The sequence below is a fragment of the Hirundo rustica genome, chromosome 1, assembly GCF_015227805.2.
Source record: "Hirundo rustica isolate bHirRus1 chromosome 1, bHirRus1.pri.v3, whole genome shotgun sequence".
NCBI lineage: Eukaryota > Metazoa > Chordata > Aves > Passeriformes > Hirundinidae > Hirundo > Hirundo rustica.
The window spans coordinates 121,233,508-121,260,132 of record NC_053450.1 but is presented as its reverse complement, the minus strand read 5'-3'; the positions used below and the strand labels follow the sequence as shown (position 1 = coordinate 121,260,132).

At 40.5% G+C, this 26,625-nt stretch overlaps 1 protein-coding gene across 1 annotated transcript in view; it reads left to right on the top strand.

The window, feature by feature from the left end:
• CHN2 (chimerin 2) overlaps positions 1 to 26,625 on the top strand; it is a 158,585-nt gene that overhangs the window by 84,315 nt on the left and 47,645 nt on the right. The window contains exons 4-6 of the mRNA XM_040070700.2: positions 4,419 to 4,450; positions 7,501 to 7,614; positions 9,261 to 9,546. Of these exons, the coding sequence (XP_039926634.1) occupies positions 4,419 to 4,450; positions 7,501 to 7,614; positions 9,261 to 9,546 (432 nt within the window). The remainder of the gene's footprint in view (positions 1 to 4,418; positions 4,451 to 7,500; positions 7,615 to 9,260; positions 9,547 to 26,625) is intronic.

Sequence of the window (26,625 nt, the reverse complement as noted above, 5' to 3'; positions counted from 1 at the left end):
GAGTTATCTTGCAGAGTGGTGTGGGATTTTAATACAATAATCTGTACATTAGTGGGAATATGTCATGCTAGGTCTAAACCATCCTGGCCAGAAGAAGGGCCACAAATCCCAGTGCATTGAAATTCAGTAAACTTCAAAATTATGTAAACATAATATATAGAATTAGCTCAGATAGCTAGTTCATTTTAATAAGGCTTATTTTCTTCTCAGTGTTGACATCAAATCCAAGTACAACCTTGAAGGATATGCTGTAACATTGTAAAAAATTAGACTGTGAACAAATTAAGGGGTTTTTGGGGGCGGGGAGGGGCAATCGGGTTTGGCAAGCTGGGAGTCAAGGCTGGAGTCTCTCAAACATGAGCTTCCCAAGGCCTTAGTAGAGTGCCAGGAGAGCTGTGCAGGGTTTCATTTCTCTTTGAGCATGCATCAAGATTAGATGACATTGAATGTTGCTGGCTTTGTAAGGTTACTGGATTAGCAGTGATTTAGGTTGTTTTACCATACATCTTATTTCCTGATCAATGTGACATGAATTTTAAACAATTTTGGCATTCACTGGTGTTTCACAATTTATACAACTATGAATTTCATTAATGCTTTTCAGCATATTCCCCATGGTTTCTGGAACAACAGCCAGAAATGCCTGCTCTGGAAGAACATTTTTGGTTTGGAATTGGCAATAATGCCTTTTTCTAAGCCAAAAAATTATCATCTCACATTTGAATTGAAAGCTGCCGTGTACTTTTAGTGAAGGAGAAACCATTTAATTTATCTTCTGTACGGGGGAAGTAAAAGCAAGCTGTGATGCTCTTCAAGGCAAAATATGTTTTCACTAGTGAAGAGCTGTAATTTGCCTAATGTAATTTTCCTCATTTTTGTACTTTGTTTTTGTCTGTTAGCGTAAGAGCATTGGAGCCAACTGGTTGCCTAGGAAAGGTGGCTCTTTTTTCAGCAAGGAATTTGTGAGGACTATACTGAAAATGATGAAGGCGTTCTTCATGGGCATTATCTATGCAAAAAAACCCTAAGTGTATGTGTCCTCAGAACAGGGCTGATTGTTCTGGGCTCCTGCCGCCAGGAAACAGTCACTTCTTTACCTGTGGATTTTCTGCTCTTTCTGCTGCTGAGAGTTCTTTTAGGTGGATCTGCTTGACTTTGTGTGTGCAAGCCCATTTATAACAGGAGAGGGAAAGCTAATCCCAACTGAATTTCAGTCACCTTTGCCTTCTGGAATATATAGAATTTCCCTTGAAGTTTTTACAGAGTCTGCAGTCGGCACAAAACAGACCTACTGGCTCCTTTGATATTTTTAAGCCTCTGCTTCATCAATTGTGCAGGCTTTTGGTTTATTTCCAAGTTCAGTCCAACATTCTGGTTTTGATGTAGAGACCCTGATGTTATTTTTGATCTTTTATCTTGCTTTAACTTTGTTTCCTTGTGTTTGTTCCTAATGGTAAATTTGGTTAGGACAGAAATTATTATTTCAGGGTAAAGGTTGCAGTAAGCACAAGAGGGGATTTTTAGATTCCGAGGCACCTGGATGCTCTGACAGATCAGGAGTCTCATTTCAGGAAATACCATGGTATCTTTCCTGTCTAAAGCCAAATACAGAAGCTGTGGTGATTTTAGACACGCAAATGCTAAAAGATGTTGGAGTGAAGGTTTCAGTTCTATGGAATAGGAGGAAGAGAGAAGTAGAGAGGCTTTGTGCGGATTCTCAGTAGAACAACTCTCTTACCTCATGAACAGCAGGGAAAGTGGAAATCACATTATCCACGGTGGTTCAGTCAGTTGCTAGTCAAATGATAAAAAATTCACAGAAAAGTTTGTATTTTTGCATGAATAGTGTGAGAAGGATGAAAAAATGTGCCTCTCTTTTTCAAGGAGTTATTTCCAGATTGTGTTTATACTTTATATATATATATGTGTATATATATATATATATATATATGGGGAAACCCATACTTAAAGCTAATTTCAAAGGTAGATCTGAGTAACTCTCATTTTTCTGATGCAGATTGAAAGTGTTGGGGTTTATTCTGTATATAAATGCAATCAAGGTAAATCAGTATTTTTAAATAGAAGCAGACTCTGACTACTAAATGAAAATCATGCTATACTTCTTTTGTCTAAGTGCTTTATTTGGCAATTTTCAGTGTACAGAGTAGCCTTGGTTTCCATGAAAGAGAAGAATGCATGTGGTGTTCTTACGTAACTCAGCCTCTGATACCAAATTTTTAATTGAGTTGCCAGCTAAATCTATGCTTTCAAGGGTTATAAAGGTCTATAAGGATGACAAGAAGGCTGCACAGTTGCAAGATAATAGTCATATAGTGCTATTGAAGATGAACATATGAACAACCTCCTTTCAGAGGTAATATATCTTTTCTTCATAATATTTTTTTACTTAAAAATAGAAAGTTAAATTGAATTCATGCACTTTCTTCTCTAAGTTCCTATATACGCACAGAGAAGCACAGCACCTGCGCTTGGCAATTCCTTTGATTTTGCCTTCTCTTCACTTCTGCGTTTTCTTTTCTCTCTTATTCCTGCCCCTCAGAGCTCAGAAATGTTTGTGTCAAGGTATTATTCCTGGGCAGAAGTTCCAAGGGTATGATGCTGCTATTGTTAGTGCCGTGCTAGAAAAGAAATGCCGAGCTGGGAAAGAAGCACAGTAAGGACTTGATTGAACTCCCATAGGTCTTCCATTGAAGATCCTCATTATCTTGTACAGACTTTTGTTCATCTTCTGCTGTGTTGTAGCCCTAGTGACTGCAGGGTAGAAAGTCAGCTGCTTCTCTTCAGTGCTAGGCATGTAGATTATTGAATCAAAAATGTGACAGTTATGCATTTGCTATTCGGGGGGGGGGGGGGGGGGGGGGGGGGGGAGGGGGAAAGCTTCACCAATTTAAAGTTTTTATGAGCAAAATAAGAATTATTCATGAAAATAAGAACAAGAGTGCTTGTTTTCAGTCAGAGAAATTGAGGGAAAAATCACTAACTGTGTTTTAAGCTAAAGAATGAAACAGTCTTGAAACTGCAATTTGTCATACACGTGTTAGCACGCGTGGAGCAGTGATTCCACCGATACAGACATCTCCACTGAGATATGCAGAGCTCAGATAATCTTCTTCAATAATTTGGAGACTTTCTGCGTGTCTTAGATGAAGTTCTGTCAGGCCTGCTGTGTCAAAGCACTGCCCGAAGCTGCAGCCCGGCGAGATGACGCTGTTGGTACGCTCTGTAGCTGCAGAGGGAGCGGCTCCTGCTGCAGACACTCGGGTGCGGGCGCGCCTGAGCAGAGCTCCGGGCGTTAGCGAACGTTCCCCGGGCGTTAGCGAATGTTCCCCGGGCGTTAGCGAATGTTCCCCGGGCGTTAGTGAACGTTCCACCGGGCGTTAATGAACGTTCCCCCGGGCGTTAATGAACGTCCCCCGGGCGCTAATGAACGTTCCCCCGGGCGTTAATGAACGTCCCCCGGGCGTTAATGAACGTTCCTCGGGCGTTACTGAACGTTCCCCCGGGCGTTAATGAACGTCCCCCGGGCGTTAATGAACGTTCCCCGGGCGTTAATGAACGTCCCCCGGGCGTTACTGAACGTTCCCCGGGCGCTAATGAGCCCCGGGCGCTAATGAGCGCTCCGGGCCGCGCCGCGTTCATCGGCGCCCCGGGAGCGGCCCCGTGCCAAGGCTGGGCGGGTGGCGCCCCCTGCCGGCCCCGCCGCGGGCACCGGGAATGGCGCCGGGAGCCGGGAATCGCCGCGCCGCGCGTGCCCAGGGCTCGTGGGTCACAGCCTGCCATCCCTGCCGTTTGGTCCAGAGACCTCCGAAAGTACACTTCCAGTGTACTTTGGGTCAGGCCCGCAAAAGCTTGAGACTTCACGGAATTTAGGAGTGGGTCGAAATACATAAACCCCTGGTTTTTCCAAGGATATTAAACTTTTTTTTTTTTTTTTTTTTTAAGTCAGTCGCCACAGAAAGGCAAAAATATGTATATAAATGTCCTTAAGTACATATGCATATGTAATATAAATAAAGGGTATGCAAATGTATACAAAGGCTAGATAACAAACCTAGTCTTAATTTATGTTATAAGTACTGGTTTGGCAAAACTGCAGTAAAGTATTCTTGGTCTGTTTGGTCAGATTTCATACAGTTATGCGTAGTTCTAGTTTTTGACCGCTGATACATGTTTTTCCCTCTCAGAAATAATTCAGTAAAAGCACCCCTTCTGTTTACGTTTTTCTGTTCTTCTGTGTGGTCATGTTCCAGTCACAGTTTTGAGTCTGCAGAATATTGTAGCTTAGATGGGTGCATTAGTCCTCCTTATTAATCAGGAGTAAAACATTTTTATGCAGTTTATTTAGAATTATGCATTTAATATGTTTTTTTTGTTTGTTTGTTTCTTTCAAAATTTAGGTGGAGAACAGGCCAAAGTATTATGGAAGAGAGTAAGTGTTTTTCTCTTTTAAGTATCTGTTGAGTATATCCAAAAGTTGTTACTCTAGAACTATTTTAAAAAGGCACAATGAAGGTCTAATAAAATATTTTACTTTACCTTTCACTTCAACCGAGGGCCAAATACAATGGAAGTCTAATAATACAGCTGTATTAAAGTCCATTGCTGCTGGTCACAATCCTTGGATTATGCTGTTGTGTGAGCCTGCATGTTATTTTTATTTCTCTCAGGATAATTTTGGGGAAAAAATGTTGTCTAGGGTATTCCTTCTTTTTATTTTAGTTGTTGTTTAAACCTGCTGGAGGTTCTGCACTGGCCCGGGAAGGGGAGAAGCAGTTTGTCTCTCTCACCGCCTTTTTGTGTATGTTCCTTTCACTACCCTACTGAGTTGTGGAAGTGTGTGTATACTGCTGCTTGTGTAGCTGCTGTTCTCCCTGCTAATGTTATGGGGTCCAAAATACCCAAATAAGAGGTGTATTCTTCTTTGAAGGAAAATAACAAGCCACTAGAGTTAATTCCTTTGTTCTCAGCACTCTTTTTGCCGGTAGATAACCAGGAAGGGGCTGTGTTGTGCGTTAGCACGGAGACCTGGCTGGGTGAAGTTGAAAGGCACAGCCACAGCAGCAGCCACCCAGCCCTGGCGTTTGGCCTTTACTAGAGTAATATGCTGAGACCCCCGCTCTTGTCACTAGCTGAATTATTTAGATCCTAGGCTCTATTTTTTATTCCATCCCAGACACGCCATCTGTGTTTAATGATCCCTTTCTACCATCAGAAACCTCAAGAGCCAGCAGCTTTGCCCCTAATTACTGAAGTTCCATTTTTTAAATACTACCTTTGCCAATGAGGAATTCAGATGCAGCCACTAGAGTACAACAGAGCTGAAGGCAGCAGCTAGTTGAGTAACACGTCACACTTCCTACAGCAGGACTTGTAAAACCATTGCTGCAGTCTCTTATCCAGGAGCGTGCCTGGGTTTGTAGAGCAGCAGGGCAGACAGGAACTGTAAGACCTCACCTTGGTGAACCTGTCCAGGCAAGATCACCTTAGTTATTATCACTCAGAAAGGAGATTTCAGAAGCACTGAGGTAGTCCTGTAAAAGCAGTTGACTCAGTACTCAGTAGTACTTGGAAAGAGAAACAGGAATTTCTAGGGAAAGAAACTGAAAAAGCCATCATTACGTTACTATATAAATCTGTGATGTGGCTGCATTTTAAGTAGTGCACATATTTCTGGTCCCTCCCTACCCTTTCCTCCTCCATCCTTTTCTCAAAGGTTATGGGAGAAGAGAAGGGTACTGTGAGGGGCAGCAATGCTGGAATGAAGGGATGCAGCTCCTGCCACAGCAGAACAGGTCACCTCAGTGGTGCCCAAGAAGGGGACGTGCACAGTGCCCTTTCCAAGTTCATTGCCAGAGGCAGCTGCAGAGGCCAAAAGCACCAAGATGTAAAAGGGTTTGCAAGTGAGATTCTCGAATACGTGAAGGGTAAGGTCACAAGTGATCAGACACGATTGTGTCTAAAGCAGTGATGGATAGACAGGGATGAGAAGTGAAAGAAATATGTCACTGCTTCCTGCACTCTTTCTGTAAGCATTTCTTGGCTGCTGTCAGAAGCAGGCATTAGTTCAGGGGATCTTGTACCACATACAAGCTCTTTTCATGCTCTTACAAAAAATGTACTAAAAATATCCATAAGAACTGCTTGCTGCCCGTGGTTAAAGAAATTTCACAGATGCCCCAAGTATCACATCCAAGTGATTTCTTAAATTGATGACAGATATTTTGTCCTAGTATCTAACCCAATGTCTGCCGTATTTTGTGGGGAATAGCTTATGCTGATTATTTCTGACTAAAATTATGAACTGCCCTGAGTTTACTGATTAAAATCATGTTTCAGTTACGTCATTTAGAGGATGCTTGTCCCCCACCTGTACAGAGAGAAAAGATTAATAAATTCACACTATCTTTAATGCAAAGTCACACTGGAAAGGTCATCTAAACCTAATATTTTCAACATGTATTAGTTGTGAAAAGACAACATAAAGAGAATGGATCAATTGCATTTACATCCAACGTGTTTTTCTTCTCTTTCACTACCGAGCCAGAGGCAGTGTTAGGAATGTGCCACTTCATATGTATTGTCAGAAAAGAGAAAATGCTGAAGGCCAGTAGATTTTAGTGCCCTTTTTTAGACAGCAGCAAAAATAGAAACTTTCTAAACCTCCAAAAAGACCCTCAGAGACTTATCAGCTAGCAAAATGTGTGTAGGAGTTAAGATTCAAACTGCTGTCAAGACTGAATTTGTACCTATGGAGAAATCACTGCTAAATATTGGTTTTCATAAGGTTAATTGTGCATCCTAGGCCCTCTTTCTTTCTTAAAATAGCAATGACAAAAGAATCAGAGAAGTATTGCTTTTTCCCAGCACTGAATGAGGAGCTCCTTGACATGAAGAAAACAATGTTTTTCTCAAGATTTCTCTGTACCTTCTTCTACTTTAATATATGCAGAATAGAATTTTGAATAATTGTTTCCATTTTTGTCTCTGTTTTCCTTACAAATTTGAGGAAACAATGTAATATTAAAATAAAGCAAATTGATAATAAGAAGACCTATGATTTTAATTATAATTAAATATTTATGTATATAAATACATATCTTTAAATAGCTATGTATTTAAATACAATAATTAATTTTTTTAAATGCCTTTTTGCCTAGTTTTCAATTCTAAGGGCACTAGAAAGGAAACAAGGAGGACGGGCATAGACTGGTAAAGGAGAAAAGTGGCAAAAGGGCACTTACAGAAAATAATCTTTGGGTATATCTGAGTTTATCCTGACTGGAAGTGCATTTCCATTGTAATTTTTGTGCCTGTGCTGAACATGCCCAGGCTGGGTGATCCTCCTGCTCGTTGGATGCTACCCTGACAGTTTAGACCAAGGTTCGAGAGAGTGCTGAAGTTTTCAAATGTTTTCTGGGGTGGAGAAGGATGTTTTTCTGGTTGGATTGCTCTGTGAGTCACTGAAATATCTCCCCTTAGGTTTCATGGGATCATTTCTCGGGAGCAGGCAGATGAAATTCTTGCTGGTGTAGAAGGAGCATATATTCTTAGAGAAAGCCAGCGGCAACCCGGCTGCTACACACTTGCTCTCAGGTAAATGCTGGTTTAATAGAGGCTTATAGTTCCAATGTAAGTGTGCTTAATGGAGAGGATTGTATGGGTCCCTTTTGAGTGAAGTCTGTCCCCACTGTTACTCAATACATTGTGTGATACCAGAATGCTTTTACACCTTCTTGTCAGAAGTTTGACTATCATGGTACTGCAGCAACCCAGTCTCCCCTTCAGCACCTGGCTAGGAAGTCCTTTTTCAGAAGCAGTACCCATTTTTTTTTAATTTTAATTTAACCTAGAGTTAAGTTTTGTTAAGATGGATCTTCTCCTTCAAGACTCTACAAAAGGTGTGAGTGAATACAGAACAGGAACACGACCCAGTAGAGGACACAGCCAGGTTATCCTCTGAGCTCAGTGTTGCGTACAAACATCAACTATCTGTGATAATAACCCCAAATAAAGCTGGAAGATCGTGGCATCCACAAGCTGAAAACTGGCAGTTTCTTCCCCAGTAGGGACTCGAGTTTTTTGTAGGAACGCATTGTGAAGCATGGGATACTGCTGCTCAAGGAAGAGTCTGCTATTCAACTGAATGAAAAATGCAGTGGGAACCCAAGCTCTGAACTCACAGGTGCCTTTCCTGGCTTAGCTGTGTCTTTCAAAACCTGCCCTCTCAGGTCTTAGGGACACTGTGTATTAGCAGCAAGAAGACAAGATATTCAGTTGGGTTTTGATGAAACAAGCTCCTTGGCAATATTTTGCAATTTTTATAGCATTATTACTCCTGTGAGATATACACAAACCAAACGTCTGCATTTTTACCCTTCTGCTGGTAAGACACAAAGAAAAATTGTTCGAGGAGTTATCCCAAGTAGCTGTGATACAGTGCTGAAGTCATGCTTAGAATTTGTATTGATGTGCAGATGGTAAAGCTGGAAAAGCTGGTGAGTCATGCCAACTAAAAAGTGGTGTAAATTAAAACCAATTTGTGTCAGCTGAAAAAGAACAAACACAATTTTTTAGGGTTTTAGAGGAGATTTCAAAATGAAGAAGTAAAAAATAATAAAGGATAAGAATTATGGTAAAATGCCTGTTGTTTTGATGAAACAGTATGTTTTCTAAATCCATCTGAATAATTACTTGTAGAATCAAATCTGAATTTAATTATAAATTGGGATTTTTATATGAAAAATATGGGTGAAAAATAAGAGGCTTAAACCATGTGATTTGAAGTCCCAACAAAATTTGCAAAGACATGTAGCTCTGATGCACTATAAGGACAATTTAACACAGTACCATATCTTTGAATGCTTTAATCAGTGATGGGATTCCAAGCTCAGTTGGAATTTGGTGTCACAAACTGAATGTGCTACTACTACGCTTGGATTATTAAAACACTTAAAAAATCCCAATAGATTACACCTGCTGTAAATAGGGCTAGAGTTTTCCCACTTTGGATGTTTAATTGAGCCCTGAATTAGGAGCTTGGTCTCCCTGGCTTCTTGAGAGAGCATGATTCAGACCCTTGGGATTTTGATTACTTGGTAGATGTCCATCTCTTTGTTGACTGTAAATATGCCCATATGTGGATAAGCACCTCAAAAGTGATTCAGGACGGAAGAGCCTTCAACACGGTCTGAATTCTCTCTCACTTCTCTCCCTCTGTTTTTTCTTTCTGGTGTTTGCAGATTTGGTAATCAGACCTTAAACTACAGGTTATTCTATGATGGGAAGCACTTCGTTGGGGAGAAAAGATTTGAATCAATCCATGATCTGGTTACAGATGGCTTGATAACATTGTATATAGAAACAAAGGCTTCTGAGTATATTTCCAAAATGACAACAAACCCCATATATGAGCACATTGGATATGCCACTTTGCTTAGAGAAAAAGTGTCCCGGAGGCTGAGCAGAACGAAAAATGAATCAAGAAAAGCAAGTGTAACGAGTGAAGAAAATACTCCAGTTGAAAAGGTAAGTATTCAGTTTAAAATTTTCATAATTAATACCAGTCTTTCTGTCAAACCTGAGAAGAAAAGGTTTTGTCAGAAGACCTGTTGCTATTCTCCTATACTTCAATAGCTATCGTTATCCCACTGCAAAGTTTACATCCTCTTAATATGACCTTGGCTCCCAACTAATATTTGACTGGAGCTTATGACGAAAACTTTCTAATAAGTACCAAATGCAAATGTTTTCACCATGTAAACATATGGGTATATACCATTTACCTTAGAAGCTGCATCTAAAATTGGTCACACATTGTATTTGTCCATGTGTATACTCAAGTATTTTCCAAAGTAAGGTTATGAATCTGGTTCCCACTGACCCTTCACCACAGCTCAAGTTTGTTATCTTTCTGTACATGGTTCAAAGCTCCTCTTCTCTGACAAGCCTTTGGTGGATGGGTCTCAAATTGGGATATTGTGTGTTTTCTTTCCTTCTCATGGATCTGAAATTGGGATGTTGTCTGTTTGCCTCCATTTCTTCTCGCTCTTCTTATTTGAAGTGGGCTTTGCTTGATCTCTTTCTCTTATGCACTCATATCGCAGAGCGTTTTATGGACTAGGACTTACATGATGATAAACTGAGAATTTTGTGCAGTTAGCAGCCATCTGAAGATGTAAAATTAGAAATTATTTTACATATGAGAAACAGCCTTGTAAGCAGTGACATGTGGATATTTTCATTTCCCAGGTGGTATGGCAGCAAGAGCTGTCAAACAAAACTTTGTTTTTGAGTCTGGTCCTTGTGCTGAATTGACTTACTGACATTTGTTAAGCATACTTCTGCAGTGAGACTGTTGTTTTTGCCATTCAGTGCTGGCCAGCTAGCTGGGGACTAGAGCCAGTTTTTATTTGTAAAGCAGGGAGTGAATTTGCTGTCATATAGTCGTGGCGAGTATGAAAGAGATCAGCTTTTTTATGTGTATCCTCATGTCTCTAGGGCATTTCTAGCAGAATTGTCTGTTGAGTTCACATATCTGCATTGGCTTGTTATTTACTGTTTGGATTTCTCAGTAATAATAATAATTGCTTGAGTAACTGACCTGACATGTAAACCTATTCATCCTCTATAACAAATTAATTCAATTGACAATCACATTTTTTAGGGAAGACATACTGGTGCAGGGAAGGCCTTTGGAGAATGGCACAAGTCCTCCATTCACATTTTATTTCAAAATTAATCCACTGGTAATGGTAGTGTTTGGTTCAATTGAATGGTGGTGTAATATCCAAGAGGAGTAGATGCCATTGGGACATCCAACGCTCATTCAGTTGATTCCTGTGACTAGACACGGGGTGATTTTGAATGCTGTAACAGGCGTAAGAAAGGGAATTTTTATTTTATTTGAGGCACAATAAGAAATAGACATAGTGCAGTGTGACAATTTTTTTTTTTTTTGTTTTGGATGTTTCTGTGTAAGTAGGGGAATGGTCCAGAGGGTGTTCTGGAACTGGATCATTACTGGGATGATTGTAAATATTATTACATGCATGTAGTGTAATAAAGCAGTCATGGTGATTGAAAACCATGCTACATTCTCTAGGAAATCAGAAGAATTTGATTTGTACAAAGAAAAATACAGTTTCAAAATTGTGTTTCATTTTACTTACAGTATTTGTAGTTGAGGAGCAAGTCTTTTGTTATTCTCAAAGTGCTCTCAGAGGCTTCAGGGGAGTTTGCTCTAGTACCAAATATTCCAGCTTGTGTTTTCTTTTGTGCTTGTGGTTGGATGCCATTCTTCAGTCTGGGCACCTTTAGGCAGGCGTTGTAAAAACCCTTTTAGACCAACAGGAGGCAAACCATTGCTTAAAGGACCCCTGGCCTCTCTTCTTCACCACCACCCTTTTACTGGCATATGATTTTGTGCAGCTACACGATGGGTGACACTAGCAAACAGCTCCAGATTAAAACTGACACAGCAAGAAGAAAAAATAAGTGAATTTTCTGCCACATCTGCTATCTGATCCACCTCATATGAGTGGAAATGGAGCACAAGTCTCTTCCCTGATAACAGCTCAAAAATTATTATATTGGCTTGAAGTGAGAGGAATACTTGTGAAGTGAGAGTTCCAGGTACCTGTGCTTGAAAGTGTTTTGAGTTGATGTAATGCATTAGCAATAGTGAAAACACACCTTTGGACCTCATTAATGATTATATTAGGTCTTCTTTTGTATTGCTGCTGAATGAAATTTAAGTGTTTAGAGGATTATTTGTCCCTGAGGTGTTTCATAATGTGAAAGGCAGGTCCTTGGCTTACAAGGACTTGTGCTCATCTAGATTTCTGTGCGTGCAAGCAGGAGCAGCCTGCAAGGCTGGGCTGTGTGGCTGTGCTGTCATGTAAAAATAGCTGGCTTCAGCTAAGCAGCTACACTGTTGGCAACCCTTTCTGCCTTCCTCCCACTGAGGGGAAAAGCAGAAGGAGGAATAGCAGCTGTTTCTAACATATTTTTCTTGCCAGGAGGAGTAGGAGCAATCACAGCTATAAGAGGAGTGGGACTAAATAGACAAGGGGATCTGCTCAGACTGAAGACTTGATGTAGCAGCTGAAGCCTTCATATTGATGGTTAGGACTCTCAGTGGGCTTCTCTACCACTACCAGTAGTTTTCCATCATCTCATGAAAATCTGTGTGGGAAAAAAAAAAAAAGATTACATCAACTCAAAATTAGCAACTAAATAAAAAGCTCACAAAAGTCTGTAGGGTGAAGCCTACCATGGCTGCTTTTGATTCAAATTCTGGAGGAAGTCATGAGAGGTTTGGTAGCAGAGACTCAGGGGTCGTCTTCCATTTTGTTACTCATGGTAGCCTCAGATAAGGCATGGACTGGGCTTTGGAGTAAACCGGTGAATTACTGAGCATTTGTCAGTGCTAAAAAATGGGATAAAACAGGATAAAGGGAATTTCATCTTTGTTTTTGTACAAACTTTAGAAGTCCTCTGAAATAGAAGAATATTATGGGGAAGTGGTAGTTCAGTGGTAGTTCTATCAGATGTTTTGCTTGAGGCTGAGATGTCTCATTTTGGACATAGGCCATTGTTTGCCCACGAATCACAACCTTCACGCACTTCAGTAACTCAGTAAATTTCAGACCCCTAGAAGTAAGTTAATGAATATTCAGTATGACGTTTTCTGCAAAGTAAGTTCTTTGCCGAATGTGAGAAAAATCATTCATAATTTTTTCCTCTGGTCAGCTGAACGGGTGTAAAATGTTAAAAAATAAGATTATTGAGCTGGTTTATTTGAAAGTGCTGCCTAGAGTGTTTTGAATGATCCAGAAATGATGGAGGGAAGCCATACACGCAGGACAGAAACTTCCATTATTTCTCAAGAGGAGGATGAGAATTCAGCGTTCTAAGGTTAAGCGCCGGTACTCTTCTAGGAAATTAGGCTCTTTACAAGTGAGATTTTGTTTCATACTGAAACTAATTCCAGAGTGTGAAAGTGCAGCTGAAGGCATTCATCTCCTCGGTGGGTTCGTTAACACCGTCCAGGCAGTCTGTTCCTGCTGTCGCCTCCCACGTTGACAGCAGGGATTATTCAATGCCTCCGTCACTCCAGTGCCATCCCTTCCGTGGGGTGGGTCAGCGGAGAGGGGCCACCAACAGGCTGGCAGGAGGAGCCAGCGCTCGGATGAGATGTCTTGGTACTGCCTGGGGTACTTGTCTATTCCCATAATGATAATTTCTTTCAGGCTGTAATTAGTGGAGTCATGCCCGTTCCAGAAGGGGATGTGATAATTGGGCTGGATTAAGCTGTTGTTGTTCATGCTTTTTTTAATCCAACATTTTTTATATCGGGCCTAAGAAAACATTTATGCTCTAAGATGCTTAAGGCTGGTGTTTCGTCCAAAAGTTATTTCTGTCTGATTTTGAAGAGGTGCTTGATTTGTAGACACAAATTCTAAATTTTAGACTGAATAGTTAAACAGGTCTTTAATCTGAAAGGGACCACAATGATTTTTCGGAATGAAGTGTTGTGGGAGAGCAGCATGCTGCAGATTCTTTCTTAGTAGTGTCGGCAAATTGTCATTTTAACAGGATCCAGGTTCAACAAGGATTTTGGATAGAGAGAGAGGTTTTTGTGCAAAGAAAATTTGATGATCACCTGTTGTCTGTTTAGAGTTGTGATTTAAGCTTGGGCAAGTTGTGATTGCCTTCTTTATGTTTTCTCTGCTTATGGAATGCTGTACTTGGGGAAAATGAACACATACTAGAGGATGTAGGCCAGATAAGTACCTGGTACTGGTGCAGCCTGTAATTAATTACCAGAAGTACAAGTTAATGGTGAATGTAGGAGAAGTGTAACCTGCTGTAAGCAATTAATCTTCACATATAGGAGTGAAAAAATTTGCAGTAATTTGTCAGTAAAATATGTAGTTCTGAAACATTTATTGCTATCGCGTTTTCCTGCAAATGCTGCCCTTACTGAGTCAGCAGTCTTTGTGCCACAGAGAGGGAGAAAATAATACGCCTTTCTAATTCTACTTCAGCAAGTGTAATTTGGAAAATATATTTGAGGAATTGAAATGTTGGAAGTAAATACAAGCTGTAGTTTCATGAATGCTCTGATCAGGTAAAAGCTGTCGCAGTTGCTGATGGAAAAGCCATCCTGGTTCCCTGCTCTTGCACTTTCAATCCCACTACTGTGACCTGCCCTGTGCACTATCGCAGCCACCCCGTGCCTTGGGTGAGTCCTGGATGCTGTGACACAGTGCCCTGTGTCGGAGAAAGGCTGTGCCCCAAAACTTGTTTCTTTGCAGTGCTGGTCTGATGAGAAGAACAAGCTGGAGTTAAAGAAAACCCTTGGCAGCATTTGAGCTTAAAGTGTTTGCAAAAGGAATGATCTTAATCTATCCAAAAGAGGACAAACTGTTGGTAAGTGCAGTAAAGATTAAGGAAGGCTTTTTCCAGTGCCAGGTCTCTGCTTGCTTTGGTCCTGGCAAAGCTCCCATCAGCTTCTCTCCTAGTCAGATCTGGCTCAGTCACTTTGAACATTCCAGTTGTACATGAAATATAAGTTTGCTTGGGGCCTGGCCTGGAGTGCTTGTTCTGCTCTCTGGCTGCAAGTACATGCCAGAAGCAGCATGAGGCATTTAACAGCGATGATCTGTACAGGACAGTGCAGAGTTTGAGCGAACCCAAGAGCGAGCTGTTGGAGGAGTCTTAACAGCGGGACAGTGCAGAAAACTCCCTTGCAGTTTGACATGGTAACCTCTCTATATCTGTTTTGGTGGAACTCACAACAAGACATTGAAGTGCAAATGCCAGAGCCCACAGTTAACACTGCAGCTAGAAGTAAAGAGCTGAAATTATTAGCACATTATGAAGTCTGGGAGGCTGTAGATTTCCTTGGCAGAAAATCCCACGCAAGTAATAGACAGATAAGAAAACTATTCCTATTAAGGCAAAGGTGACAAAAAAGAAAGAATAACTTTGCTAGAAGTTGATATTACTGTCCTCATCAGTCATGCTGCTCACACACAGTTTCCCATAGAAGAAAATTCAAGACTTCCAGGAAAGACTATTTTCTAACATCCCTTAACTGGAGATGTAATCTGGTTATGGAACTCTGTTTTTAGGGGCACTGCTGTTTTTCTTAAATCAAAATTGTACAAGAGGCAGTCAATTTTAAGACAACCTATGGTTTGGTTCAATTTTTGTAGGTATTTGACACTTTTACATTGTTATTCACACCACGTCCCTTTCTGAAGGCTTTTTAGCCTCATCTTACAACTCCATTTTGTCTCTTCATTGAATTTTCTTCAGGTACTGCTATTAGCCAACAATAAAGAAATCTTTTCAGTCTTTCATTTATTCATTATTCTTCCCATTCTGCAGCTCCTCTAAACCTCTAATGATCCTATTACAGGTTGCTAGTTAGTGTTTAATTCTCTGCTGGGATGTCTATCCAGATGTTGAGCATTTTCTTCCACAGGAGAGCTGCAGGGCACTGGGCTGCCCCAGCAGCACATCCTGGGGTTGAGAAAATAGTGACCAAAAACATCCTGCAGACTCTGGGCTGGAAAGGCACTGATAATTTAATGTGGTGTATTTTACATTGCCTTCAACTCCCTTCTTTTTGCAGCGTGCTTGGTCAGAAAAAATTGAAATGCTCAGTTCTGCATGAATGTTAACAACCCACCATCGTCTTTTATTAGGGGTTACAGTCACACTCCTGTATGCATGGCCACAGAATTCACAAGGGACTTCTCCCTTGCAGTGCTGATTTTTCCCAGAAGATGCTCAGACACCGCACTGATAAAAAGCAACATAAATCCTGTATACAAAGGTGGCCTTTATCTGCAGGGTTAAGTAATACATGCAGTGATAAAAGATGTGTGGCATTTTTGCTGCTAGAAGCAACAAACTAATACATCAGAATGACTTTGGGAGTAATGAATTCCTTTCATCAGTCGCTCAGGTTTGTCCTGCAAGAGTAGTGTTCTACACACAAGTTACCACATGTACGTACTTAATTGTAGCGTGCCTTGGCATGAGTTCTTAACTACATAGCTGACTCTCTTCTTTAAATAACTGTTAGCAATTCAGGAGTGATTCCATCCAGAATACTCTTTGGTATAACAGCACAGCAAGGAGGAGTTTATATTAAAACAGTAGGTCTACCAGCATATGTCTTTTAATAAATTTGTATTTCAAGTGACAAACAGCATCATACCAAAAATATATTTGGCTGATTTTTTTTCCCTTCAGTGTTGGCATTCTTTTGTATTTTCCAGCTGTCCTCTCGGCAGCTGTTTAATTAGTGTATTATAAAATAGACACTGTATAAGAAAAAAAAAAATAAAATAAAGATACTTAAGTAAAATTGTGGAAAGTGTCTGTTTCAATTCCTTCCCCCTTGGCTGTCTATATTTAGGCACAGAAAAATGGACAGTGCTCTGTAGTTGACTGTGGCATTCCTAATATTTAGCCTGATTAAGCAAGAATTTTTGAAAGGAATCATTTTTATTAATTATAACAGCAGTGGAAATTGAGGGAATCAAGAGAAGGAGAGGTTCCATAGCAAAGTATTTGCATACATTGCTTCCCTGAACTGTTAACATCTCTCCAGGTTCCTGGTTTATGTTGTGTTATTACCATCAGCTTAGAATTCATGAATTTTGCCTTAAGCAGAATAAGTGATATGATTATGCCTGAAGAGAGCTTGTAAGTTAGAGACAATACTGATTTACACAAATGACATGATGCAATGGGTATAATCTGGTCCAAATGCTACTGAATTAAGGGGAAGACTCCCAAGGATTTCACTGAGTCTTGGAGCAGTTCAGGGCATTGATAAACATATGGATCAAAGGTGAATATCAAGTTTGTGACCACCATAGTGTTTTCCAAACCAGTGGTTTTGAAAGACAGCCAAAAGGAAGCAATTTGAACATCACAACTAGGTTGAAACTTTCTAAGATGAGAATTTCTAGTCTAGTACTAAAAATTATTCAATACACCAGAAATGCTTATAATACTCCTAAGACAAATGCCACTTGTCTCTTCAAGTACAGTACTGTGTATCTGCAGGTAGGCTCTACCGAATTCATAATTTAATCCTTTTCTCTTGGGTATGTTCCTCTTACGACCTCATTAATAATTCTACTAAGGCTAAATGTTTGTTGCATAAAAACGATGATTAGTTTTATGTACTAAAAGTAAAAGCTTATATGAGGGTATATTATCTTGGCTTTTATACTCTTTACACAGTTTGATGGCATTAAGTTCATATAAACAAATGTCCACAGGGATTGGGATGGGGCCTTCAGCATAAACATTTCATTTGTCTAGCCATTGGAAAATAAAAAGGCATTTTTAAAGTAAAATCTATAGTTGATCATCCTGCATGAATCTTGAGACGCTGTGTAGGCATAGAAACTAAAATGTTACCAGCACCTTTAAACTGCCATGTTGTGAAATTGGAAGACAAGTGTTCAACTTCTTGAATATAAGAGAGAGATTAATTTCTGGTTGTGGAGGACTCAGAATTAGTGTCAAAAGAGAGTATTTAAGTTGTGAGTAGTATTTTTCCTTTATATTTTGATTAGAAAAGAAATATTTTAAGTGATGTGCATGTCTGGGTCATACATTGTCTTGGCTAATTATAAGGAAAAAAATAACCTGTCCTCTGTGTTCATGCTGAATATGACAAGAAATGATAGCACTGAAATACAGTGATGAGCATTGCAGGTTAGCTATTAAGTGAGAAAAGGAAGAATCATGTAATGCTGGGCTATAGTGCCTGAGGGAGTGACAAAATCTCCCTCATCAGAAGGCATAGAAACATATTAGAAAACATCTGGCAGAAATGGCACAGATAGCATGGATACCTGAGGCAGGCAGGAGACAAACATCGCTCAGTGCCTTCTAGTCCTATTTCTCTGTGGTTTTGTGGGTCTGAAAATATATTATCTAGGCTCTGATTCATCTTGGCTAGATGAAGACAACGTACTAAAGTAGCTAAGGACTGGTTATTTGATTCCTCCCCCTGGGAGGAGGGGACATTCAACCTTGGGTTCAGAATTGCCACTGCAGTAGTGAGACACTAACTGCAGCTGCAGTCCTGGTGTCCAAGGCTTTTTCATCTGGTCTGTCACCAGAGAGACAGGTTAGCAGCCTACATCCACATCCTGCAGCTGGGATACTGGGAATCTGGGTGCAGGTATCTCCCATGTCACCTTCAGGCTGTGTCAGCAGCAGGAAGTTGGGCACAGTCTCAGTTAATAGAGCATGATGGCTCTGCCAGGCAGGAGAAGGCAGCAGCCTGGGCAGGAGGACAGCTGGTAGTGGCCACAGTGAGGTTTGTGCTGTTGACTGTTCTCAGCTGAGGTTGGACCACAAAGTTTGGGAACCAGTTATAAAGACTGCTCATATTTGGAAAAGAGGATGCCGTGGATTGATAAGTACAAATGGTAACAGTGGGCTCTTCCTTTTAATGCATTCTCAGCCCTGGAGATCAGTGGGACTGTGCACAGTCATCAGCATGGGTTATAAAGAAGGAATGCTGCCAGTTAGACTTGATTGCCTTTTTGATAGATTTACAAAAGTACTGAGTGAAAAGAATGCAGCAGATGCAGAATAATTGGATTTTTAGTAAAGTGGTACAATCTCTCATGAAACTGCACTCTTGACATTAATTCAAATTTGGTTGGCTCATGAACATGGTTACACAGACCAAAAATAGGTGGAGGAATTTCAAGCAAAGAATAGTGATAGACAGCAACTTGATGAGCTGGGGGAAAGTGGCTGATGAAGTACTGCAGGAACCGGAGTTTCATTTAAGATTTTTATTGATCTGAAAAAAGTGCAAACAGGACATTACCAAAAACTCAGGACAGTTTATGCTATGATGTCACTCAGTGTAGGAATTTAATCCCTAGGAACATAATGAACGTTTATGGCAGAATTATCAAGAGAATCTCAATTAGAATTTTTAAGAGGAGAATTTGGTGGTTTTTAAGCGCATGGAAAGGAGCTGAGCCACAAAGGGGCAGTAGCTCTTCTTTGGGGACGATTGTTTGCATTTAAGCCAGGTCTGTCACTATTAAGCAGAGGCTGGAGGTGACGAAGGAGGAGATTGCCATGGCTTCAAGAGAAATTTTCTTCACTGCTTTTGAAGATGTTATACTTTGGAAGCATCTTTTCCTGATTTTCTGGTTCCATCCATCCAAACAGTGCCTATAACTTTGGTGATTCATCCACTTTTGGCAAACTGTAAACTAGAAATAGTGCTTCACCTTCCCAGAATAATTCTGCCCAGTACCTTTAGGCAGGGAGAAGTTGGAAGTCTGTGCCATTTGGCTGGTGGTACAAGGGGCAGCTTTTCTGAACTCGGTCAGGTTTGTCTGGGACCTTGACGGCAGGGATGACCCTCTGAGGTCAGTTTTCAGTGCCTTCTGCATTACGGCAGTCTGAGCTGCAGGCTCCTCAAAAAAGAAGGATGGGCTGGGAGTGTAACTTGGCAGTTTCTCAGGAGCAAAACAGAAGTTGAGACAGGGCTTTTTGTGGGGGAGGAAGGGGGAGAATCTGGAGAAGAGGTTTCCAGACAACTCTGCCTACACTCTATACGACCTAGACTTGCAGGGAACAGCTGGTGAGGAATCAATCAAGATGATTTATGCATGAAATTGTCACAATTAAACACTAGGTGGCATGTTTACTTTAGAGTTTCTGGGGACTGAATTGGGGTATCTTAACTGCTGACACCCATCTGTGCTTTGATAGTGAGTGGTTTCATGGGAACATGACCACCCCATGCCTTTTTTTCACAACAATCATTCATCTTGTTCTTAATAAACGTGGCACAACAACACCATTGCTTAATTCAGCCTTAGAGTTAGTCTTTAGCTTCTCAAAGTCACTTTTGTTTTAAAACATATTGTGAAATGCAGCGCTGTAAGAAATAGGTGTGTACATGGATGGTCCTACAGGAGGGTCCAGTCTCAGAGGACTTACGTAAACAGTGACAGTTGTTAATATTCACAGACATCATATGATTTATTTGTTTTACTTATCTGAAAAGCTAATGTGGGAATATATCATGCATTTAAAAATTCAAATGAAGAAAACATTTATTCTTATGTGAACGAAAAGCACAGCTTTTGATTTCAGAGCTGGGATTTTAAAGTAATGGCATCCAATGGTTAAAGCTAAGTACTTATTGGCAGAAAATATGTTTTTATTCTGGATGTCTGTGTGACACATTTTACATCAGCCAGGCTGCAGTTTTAGCGTATGCTGTTGCTTCTCTGTTGGTGAAAGAATAACTGCAGCTATCTTCTGTTGTGTGAATAAAAGCCTTTTCACACAGTTCATCCTTGAGAAAAGCCAGGGCCACAGTCATCACCAGGGCGGAGCACTTAGCCTCTACCAAAAAAATACTCTTCAATATGTCTGCTCTCAGTTTACAAATAGATCCTCTGGACTGACTGCAGATACTGTGAAGATAAACTTTGTTCATGCTGGAGATATCCATATTGCTGATTGCACAGGTTTTTGCAGCTCTCCCTGGAAGGCAGTTGTAGGTGCCCCACCAGCCAAAATTCTGGGATGAATCCCATTGTCTGTCAGTCTGCCATAACTCATGTGTGGACCTGAGTTGACAGAACTGGTTTTAGCAGTAGAGTGTGAGCTCGTACAAACAAGGTTGGCCATATAAAGAGGGAGCTAAATATGAAGGGGTGTGCTCATTATGCCAGTGCTGAGGAGTGTGGAAAATAGACTTTGCCACAGGAACAAGATTATGAGGATAGATCCTCTCCTTTCTTAACATGTGCCCCAGACATGCCTGGTGTTGGATTGGAATTAGGTGATCTTTAAGTCCCCTCCAACCCAAGCCATTCTATGGTTCTGTGATTCTGTGATTTTAACAGCTTGCATTAGGACAGCAAAACTATGTCCAAAGCATCTGTGCTCTGGCATCAGGAGAGTCTTCGTGGTTTGTACCACAAAGATGAATTTATGCCTGTTTCCATTATCAGTAGTTCTGATGCCCATATTCTGTAAGAGGGTTTATGTCTGTTATTTTTACAGGCCTCAGGAAAATACTAATAGAGCAGCGTGTAGTTTGGGCAGTGAGCAGCTGTCCTGCATATCCATGGCTGGATCCCTGATTGCTGCCAGGCTGCATTCATAAAACTGTGGTTTGCAACCTAAGTACATAGAGAGACACCTGGAAAACTGTTTCACATAAATTAATTCTATTTCTTTATATATTTTAGGAAGTAGAGGAAAAATATTTTTCCTTTATTTCTCTCTTCCCCTTCCTCTAATTTGATCAGTCCAATCAGTGGACTTTCCTAAATCCATCTGGTCTTTAATGCATTGCTGAAATTGAAGCCAAGTGAATTTGCAGCCAGAGCTTAAGGCACTTCCAGAATTGCTAAAATTGAAGTATACTACCAGAGACTGGACTAAAGACAGTCTTCTCAAGGACACTATTCACCTGATTTGGCTTCTCATAGACCTCAAAGTACTAGGAATTAAGAGAAAAGTCTGGATTGTGGTTTCTTTGTGGGCTGGCAGAATCCCAGTTGAAGAGAGTCAAGTCATCATGTGATACAACTTGCTTTTTATGAGACACTGCATTCAATGCAGGATTCATATAACTTCCACGTGATACTTTGTAGGGAATATTGCCATGTGTGGTTTTTTAATGAGCTCTCAATTCCATGGCTTGTTTCCTTCTCCACATGCGAGCAAATACAAAACTTTCTCCGATTTCTTTCGTTCTGTTTCTCACTAAATTTGACAACGCAGATATAAAAAAAAATAAAAAATTAAAAAGGTAGTGAGGTTACCTGTAGCGTTTTCCTTCTTTGTAGGTCACAGTGTATGCTCTCAAAGATACACGTGTGATGCTGCCCCAGCTGAAATGAGAGCAAGCCTGTGTAGCTGCGGGTTGAGGCACGTTGCTGTCCCGTTAGAGCTGCCCAGGACTAGAAATGTGGACCAATGTGTGGTGATACACATCTCCAGGGCCCAATGCCTTGGCACTGTGCTGAGCCAGCCTCCTGAGCAAGCACAGCCTGAGCTGTCCGTGGAGTAATAAGTATTTGTATCTTCTCAGGCTCAGAAGAGCCCTCTTTGGTGCTAGGCAATGGAGGTGGGGGGCTTGATTCTTCTGTGGTTGTATTTGAGGTAGAAGACTGCAAATAAAGGGACAGTAGCTGAAAGGTTAATACTTCTCCAGTTTATTGCCTATTTCCCTTTTAAGACATGAATACAAGTACTTGAATAAGGGTAAGAATCATGACACTAATAAGAAAGAGGAGATTAAAAATTGTCACCATCAGCAGCCTTTCTGACTGTATGTAAATTGGCTTAACAACTGTGGAGGTTTGCACTCTAACACTGCCACCTACTATAATTTAGTATTTTGAATAGTTGTGTATTTAGAGATGCGTGCTAGAATGCAGAGAAAGTCCTTGAATATTTAATATTCTAATAAACAAATGAAAAAAGAAGTTAATTCAGTTTTTGATAGCACTTCCAATCTAACATCAGAGCCAATTGAGAAAATAATATATTCCTATAAATTTTTTATATTTTTGCCTTCTGTAAAAATTTAGCAGATAAATTTCTTCATAGAAAATAAGTCTTGATATTCGCAGCTCCGTATGACTTTAAAAAACAGAAGTTCTGCATCATCTTCAAGGAAAAAAAAACAATACAGTAGAATTTGGTAACACTATAACTGAGTATTTATTGCAACAGGGAAGATGTATTTTTCACAAGTCTTAAAAAAGAGCCAGGGGAGTGGGAGGAATTGTTTGTATCCCTGAAAAAGAGAAATGGGCAAATAGGAAACAGTCTTATAATAGCTCATGTGGGACCATGGAGCATTTTGGATTAGCCGTGCACCACAGGTAATACTAGTTTATCTTTTTATTATTGTTGTTCTGTTCACAATTCACTGTATTCCAAGATGCAATCCATGGCCTTTTGGGGTATAATTACATTTTTCACTTGATCTGTAATTTAGTAGCTGGAACAAGAAGACAAAAGGTTATTTGGAATTAGACCTGACAGCCAGGAGGATGAAGTGCTGACATTTGTCTGCCTCTGACAGGTCTATGCGTCATGTTTTGTCTATGCCTGTGCTTGTGATATATTTAAAAAGCAAGAAACTTGGTAAAAAGGATTCTCAGCCCCCACACAGGTGCAGGCAAAATGCACAGTAATGGGCATTGAACTGTCGGTTTTATTTTCAGTAGGATGTCTCTTTTTGGGGGGTGCTGGAGGTTTTATTCGGCTTACTTTCTCTGAACCTGGTGAAAGTAACTGTCACACAGAGCATCAGAGGGTGCTTTTTCTCCTTCCATTAGCAGTGCAGATTGTTGAACCTGAATCCGTATTACTGAGCTGGTTGTCTGCCTTGCCATTTTACACAGCCCAGTTGGTCCATTGGTGGAGCTCTGTACTGAAAACCTGTTGTGGTGTTGTGATTGGCATTTGCTAGCCAAAGAACGGGAAGTTCTTCAGTATCTGCCCTTCACCTCTGTATGCAGCCATGAGTTAATGTCTGTGTCTCAGCAGCTGGTGAGATCCCTCCTCATGGCTTCCACTAAGACCTTATCTCCACTGCTATTGCACAAGAGACTTTACATGGGGACACTTTCTTCCACTCACAGAAAGGAAGGCAGGAAAGCAAAGACGCACAGACAGTGGCTTTAGGACAGAAGTGCAGATCTGTCTTGTTCAAGAGTGATGTGTCAGTGGCTGTGGTAATGAGGGTTGTCTGGTCTCATGATGGTTTACTTGGAGGAGTAATATTGATGCACAAGGTATTTTGTATACCTAGCAGCTCGCAGAAGTCAGCCTGTATGGGAGGGCGTGTGGTGGGGGGATGTTAAGGAGGCACACGTGTGCTAGTGGAACTGTCCCTAAAGGTCAGGGTTGTTCCCAAGCAGATCTCCATCACAAGCCAAGACGAAGCCTGTTTTGGCATTGTAGTCAGGGCTGGTGAGGTGTTGCCGCCAAAGACTGATAAATCCCAACAGAAAAGTACAACCTCCAGCTGATTTTCTTTTAATTAACATCTCCTTATTGATCTCCATGGCAAACACAGAAAAGACAGCTATTGTGAAAAAACTACGAAGCCATGAGAGGCGGAAACAATAGCATATGTTGAAATGGCATAAAAGGCTTTGAAAAAATTGCTTACTGTTCTCAGTCATCAGCCTTTTTCTTTGAATGTTCTTCTGTGGCACAATTCCAAAGTCAAAACATTTTGCCTTAGTTACACTTTTATAGTTGTCTTGATAGTTCAGACTTCTGGGTCTAAAAACTGCAGAATTTTTTAATACATTTCTGTAGGTAAGCATAAAACAAATACAGGAGAGATAGAGCTACAGATTTCATCGGGTTTAGTTGCCAAAGCCTGAATTTCCAAATTCTGCTGACTTTAATAAACATTCCCTCAGATGAAAAGACAAGCATGTGATTTGCATCTAAACATAGCAGCACAGGGACTTGGTGAGCCTTTGACTGTGGACAGTGAGATGGGAGCAAAGGTTCGAATGTGGCAGCTTCTGGTTCTTAGTTCATCCCTCAGTTCAACAGGACCCACTACCTGAGTTTTTCAACTCTGAGTAAAATTTTACATTGTGTGCTTGGGAGAGACTGAGTAAACAGAGTGCTCTTTTTCCAGTTAAACATTTTGCAGCTTCCACATCTATGACTTCTCTGAGGCCTCATGGTGTATCTCTGGTAATGGTGCTTTGAGCTTTACCTTCCTTAGCTTTGGGCCCTTCTGTCTAATTACTTGCTTTTACAGGGCTTTACTGTTTTCTTCTCAAAATCAAGCTTGAGAATTTTTGGTGGTGCAATAAAGGCGTCCAGGGAACTTGTCCTGATACAGGAAACTGTCCAAGCCAGAAGCTGGGGAGAGTGATTTTGAAATACAGACTCTAAAGAAGTTAAAACCATGGATGTGGTTAGATTCCACATCTTTCAAAGGAGACACTTCCAAACAAGGAGCTGTTGTTGAATCTAAAAATGTGGTCTGTATATGTCCCACAGCAGTAATCAATTTTTTCTCTATTTTATATTTTGCTTAAAATACAAGTGCTGTGCTGTCACTTCAGTAGAAATTCTGCTGCTCTGTTCAGAAGGATAGGCAATTGAACATTGTCATCCAATACTGCAGTCACCTTGGGCTGTGCTTCAGCCTCGTCCACCAGGCAAGAGGGACAGGAGAGGCAGTGACTGGTAACTGCACAGTCTGCACTCCTGAGCTGATGGGCAACAGGAATATGAAGCCACTTTTGGAAAGCCCCATGTACCAGCTGCTACAAAGCGTCACCACCAGTTTGCCCCAGGATAGGAGACACTGAGTTACTGCTGTTTCCACCCTCCAGTGAAGGGGAAACTCTGGCAGTAGGCTGCTGCTGATACTTAGAAGAAATTCTGAAGTTTGGGAAGAGGCAGAGCCAAGCTCTGATGTCCTGTCCCATCCTTTGCTTCTCTGTGGCTTAACCAAACATGGTAAATATCGTAGCTGTGTTGTGGTGTCCAAACTAAGCCCAGAGAAGGAAGAGTGTGTAGCACCAGATTATAGTTAGACCTCTTCCCACTGGATATTTGCAAATATTCCCCAATGTTTGGTTACTAGCCTGAAGGGCAGGAGATCAGCCTCAGTCTCTCTTTAGCAGCATGAATCTCTTAAAAGGTGTGAAATGACAATTATTTTGGCATAATAGGCCTTGAGGTTTATCCACATTCTGTTGCAAAGAGAAATGTGATAAGAAATGTGACTTCCTGTTGCTGCTACTAAGGAACAGAGCATTAATAATTTCTTCTGACAAGTGACATCACTTCCAGGGAAGCAATGAGAAAAAAGTAAACATCAAAAATATGAAGTAAATATCTGTCTGGGCAGATCTTCATGTCTGTTGACTTCTCTTTTAGTTTAAAAAATACGTACACATTTCTAAACAAACTTTCAAGGATCAAACATGGGAAATTTTGAGGGATACACAGAAATGGCCTTCTTATCTTTCTTTAGTCTTAAGTGACATTGAAGCCCCAGCAACAAGTGGAAAGAAGTCTTAAAAATTCAGAACAAAATAGCCATGTATTACAGACATATATATAACATATAATAAAGGGCTGGATCAGCTGAGATACAGGAGAAACCCTTTAAAATACCCAGGGATTGTGATAAATGTTGTGCTTTTCATCATTTAAAGGAAGAAAATTATTAAGAAATAAAACAAATTTTTAGGCCCCAAATAGACACCATAACTATTATGTAGATGTTGAATACGACTAATCTATGAAAATGAAAATTATGTAAAGCAAAAGAAGTTCCGGATTAAGAAACTGTTGGATCTGGTTCTCCAACAGCTTTTATCAGCTTGAGGCTGGTGTAAGATCTGCCTGCCAAAAACAGGTATTGAAGAATTGGAGCATTATTTTTCTGGAATACACACACTTCTTTTTAACAATAAATTTTGAGGAATTCTATGTCCCTTTTTTTTTCCTAGAAAAATGACACCTTGTTTTTAGTGCTCATGTACACAGATCAGGGAAAATTGTTGG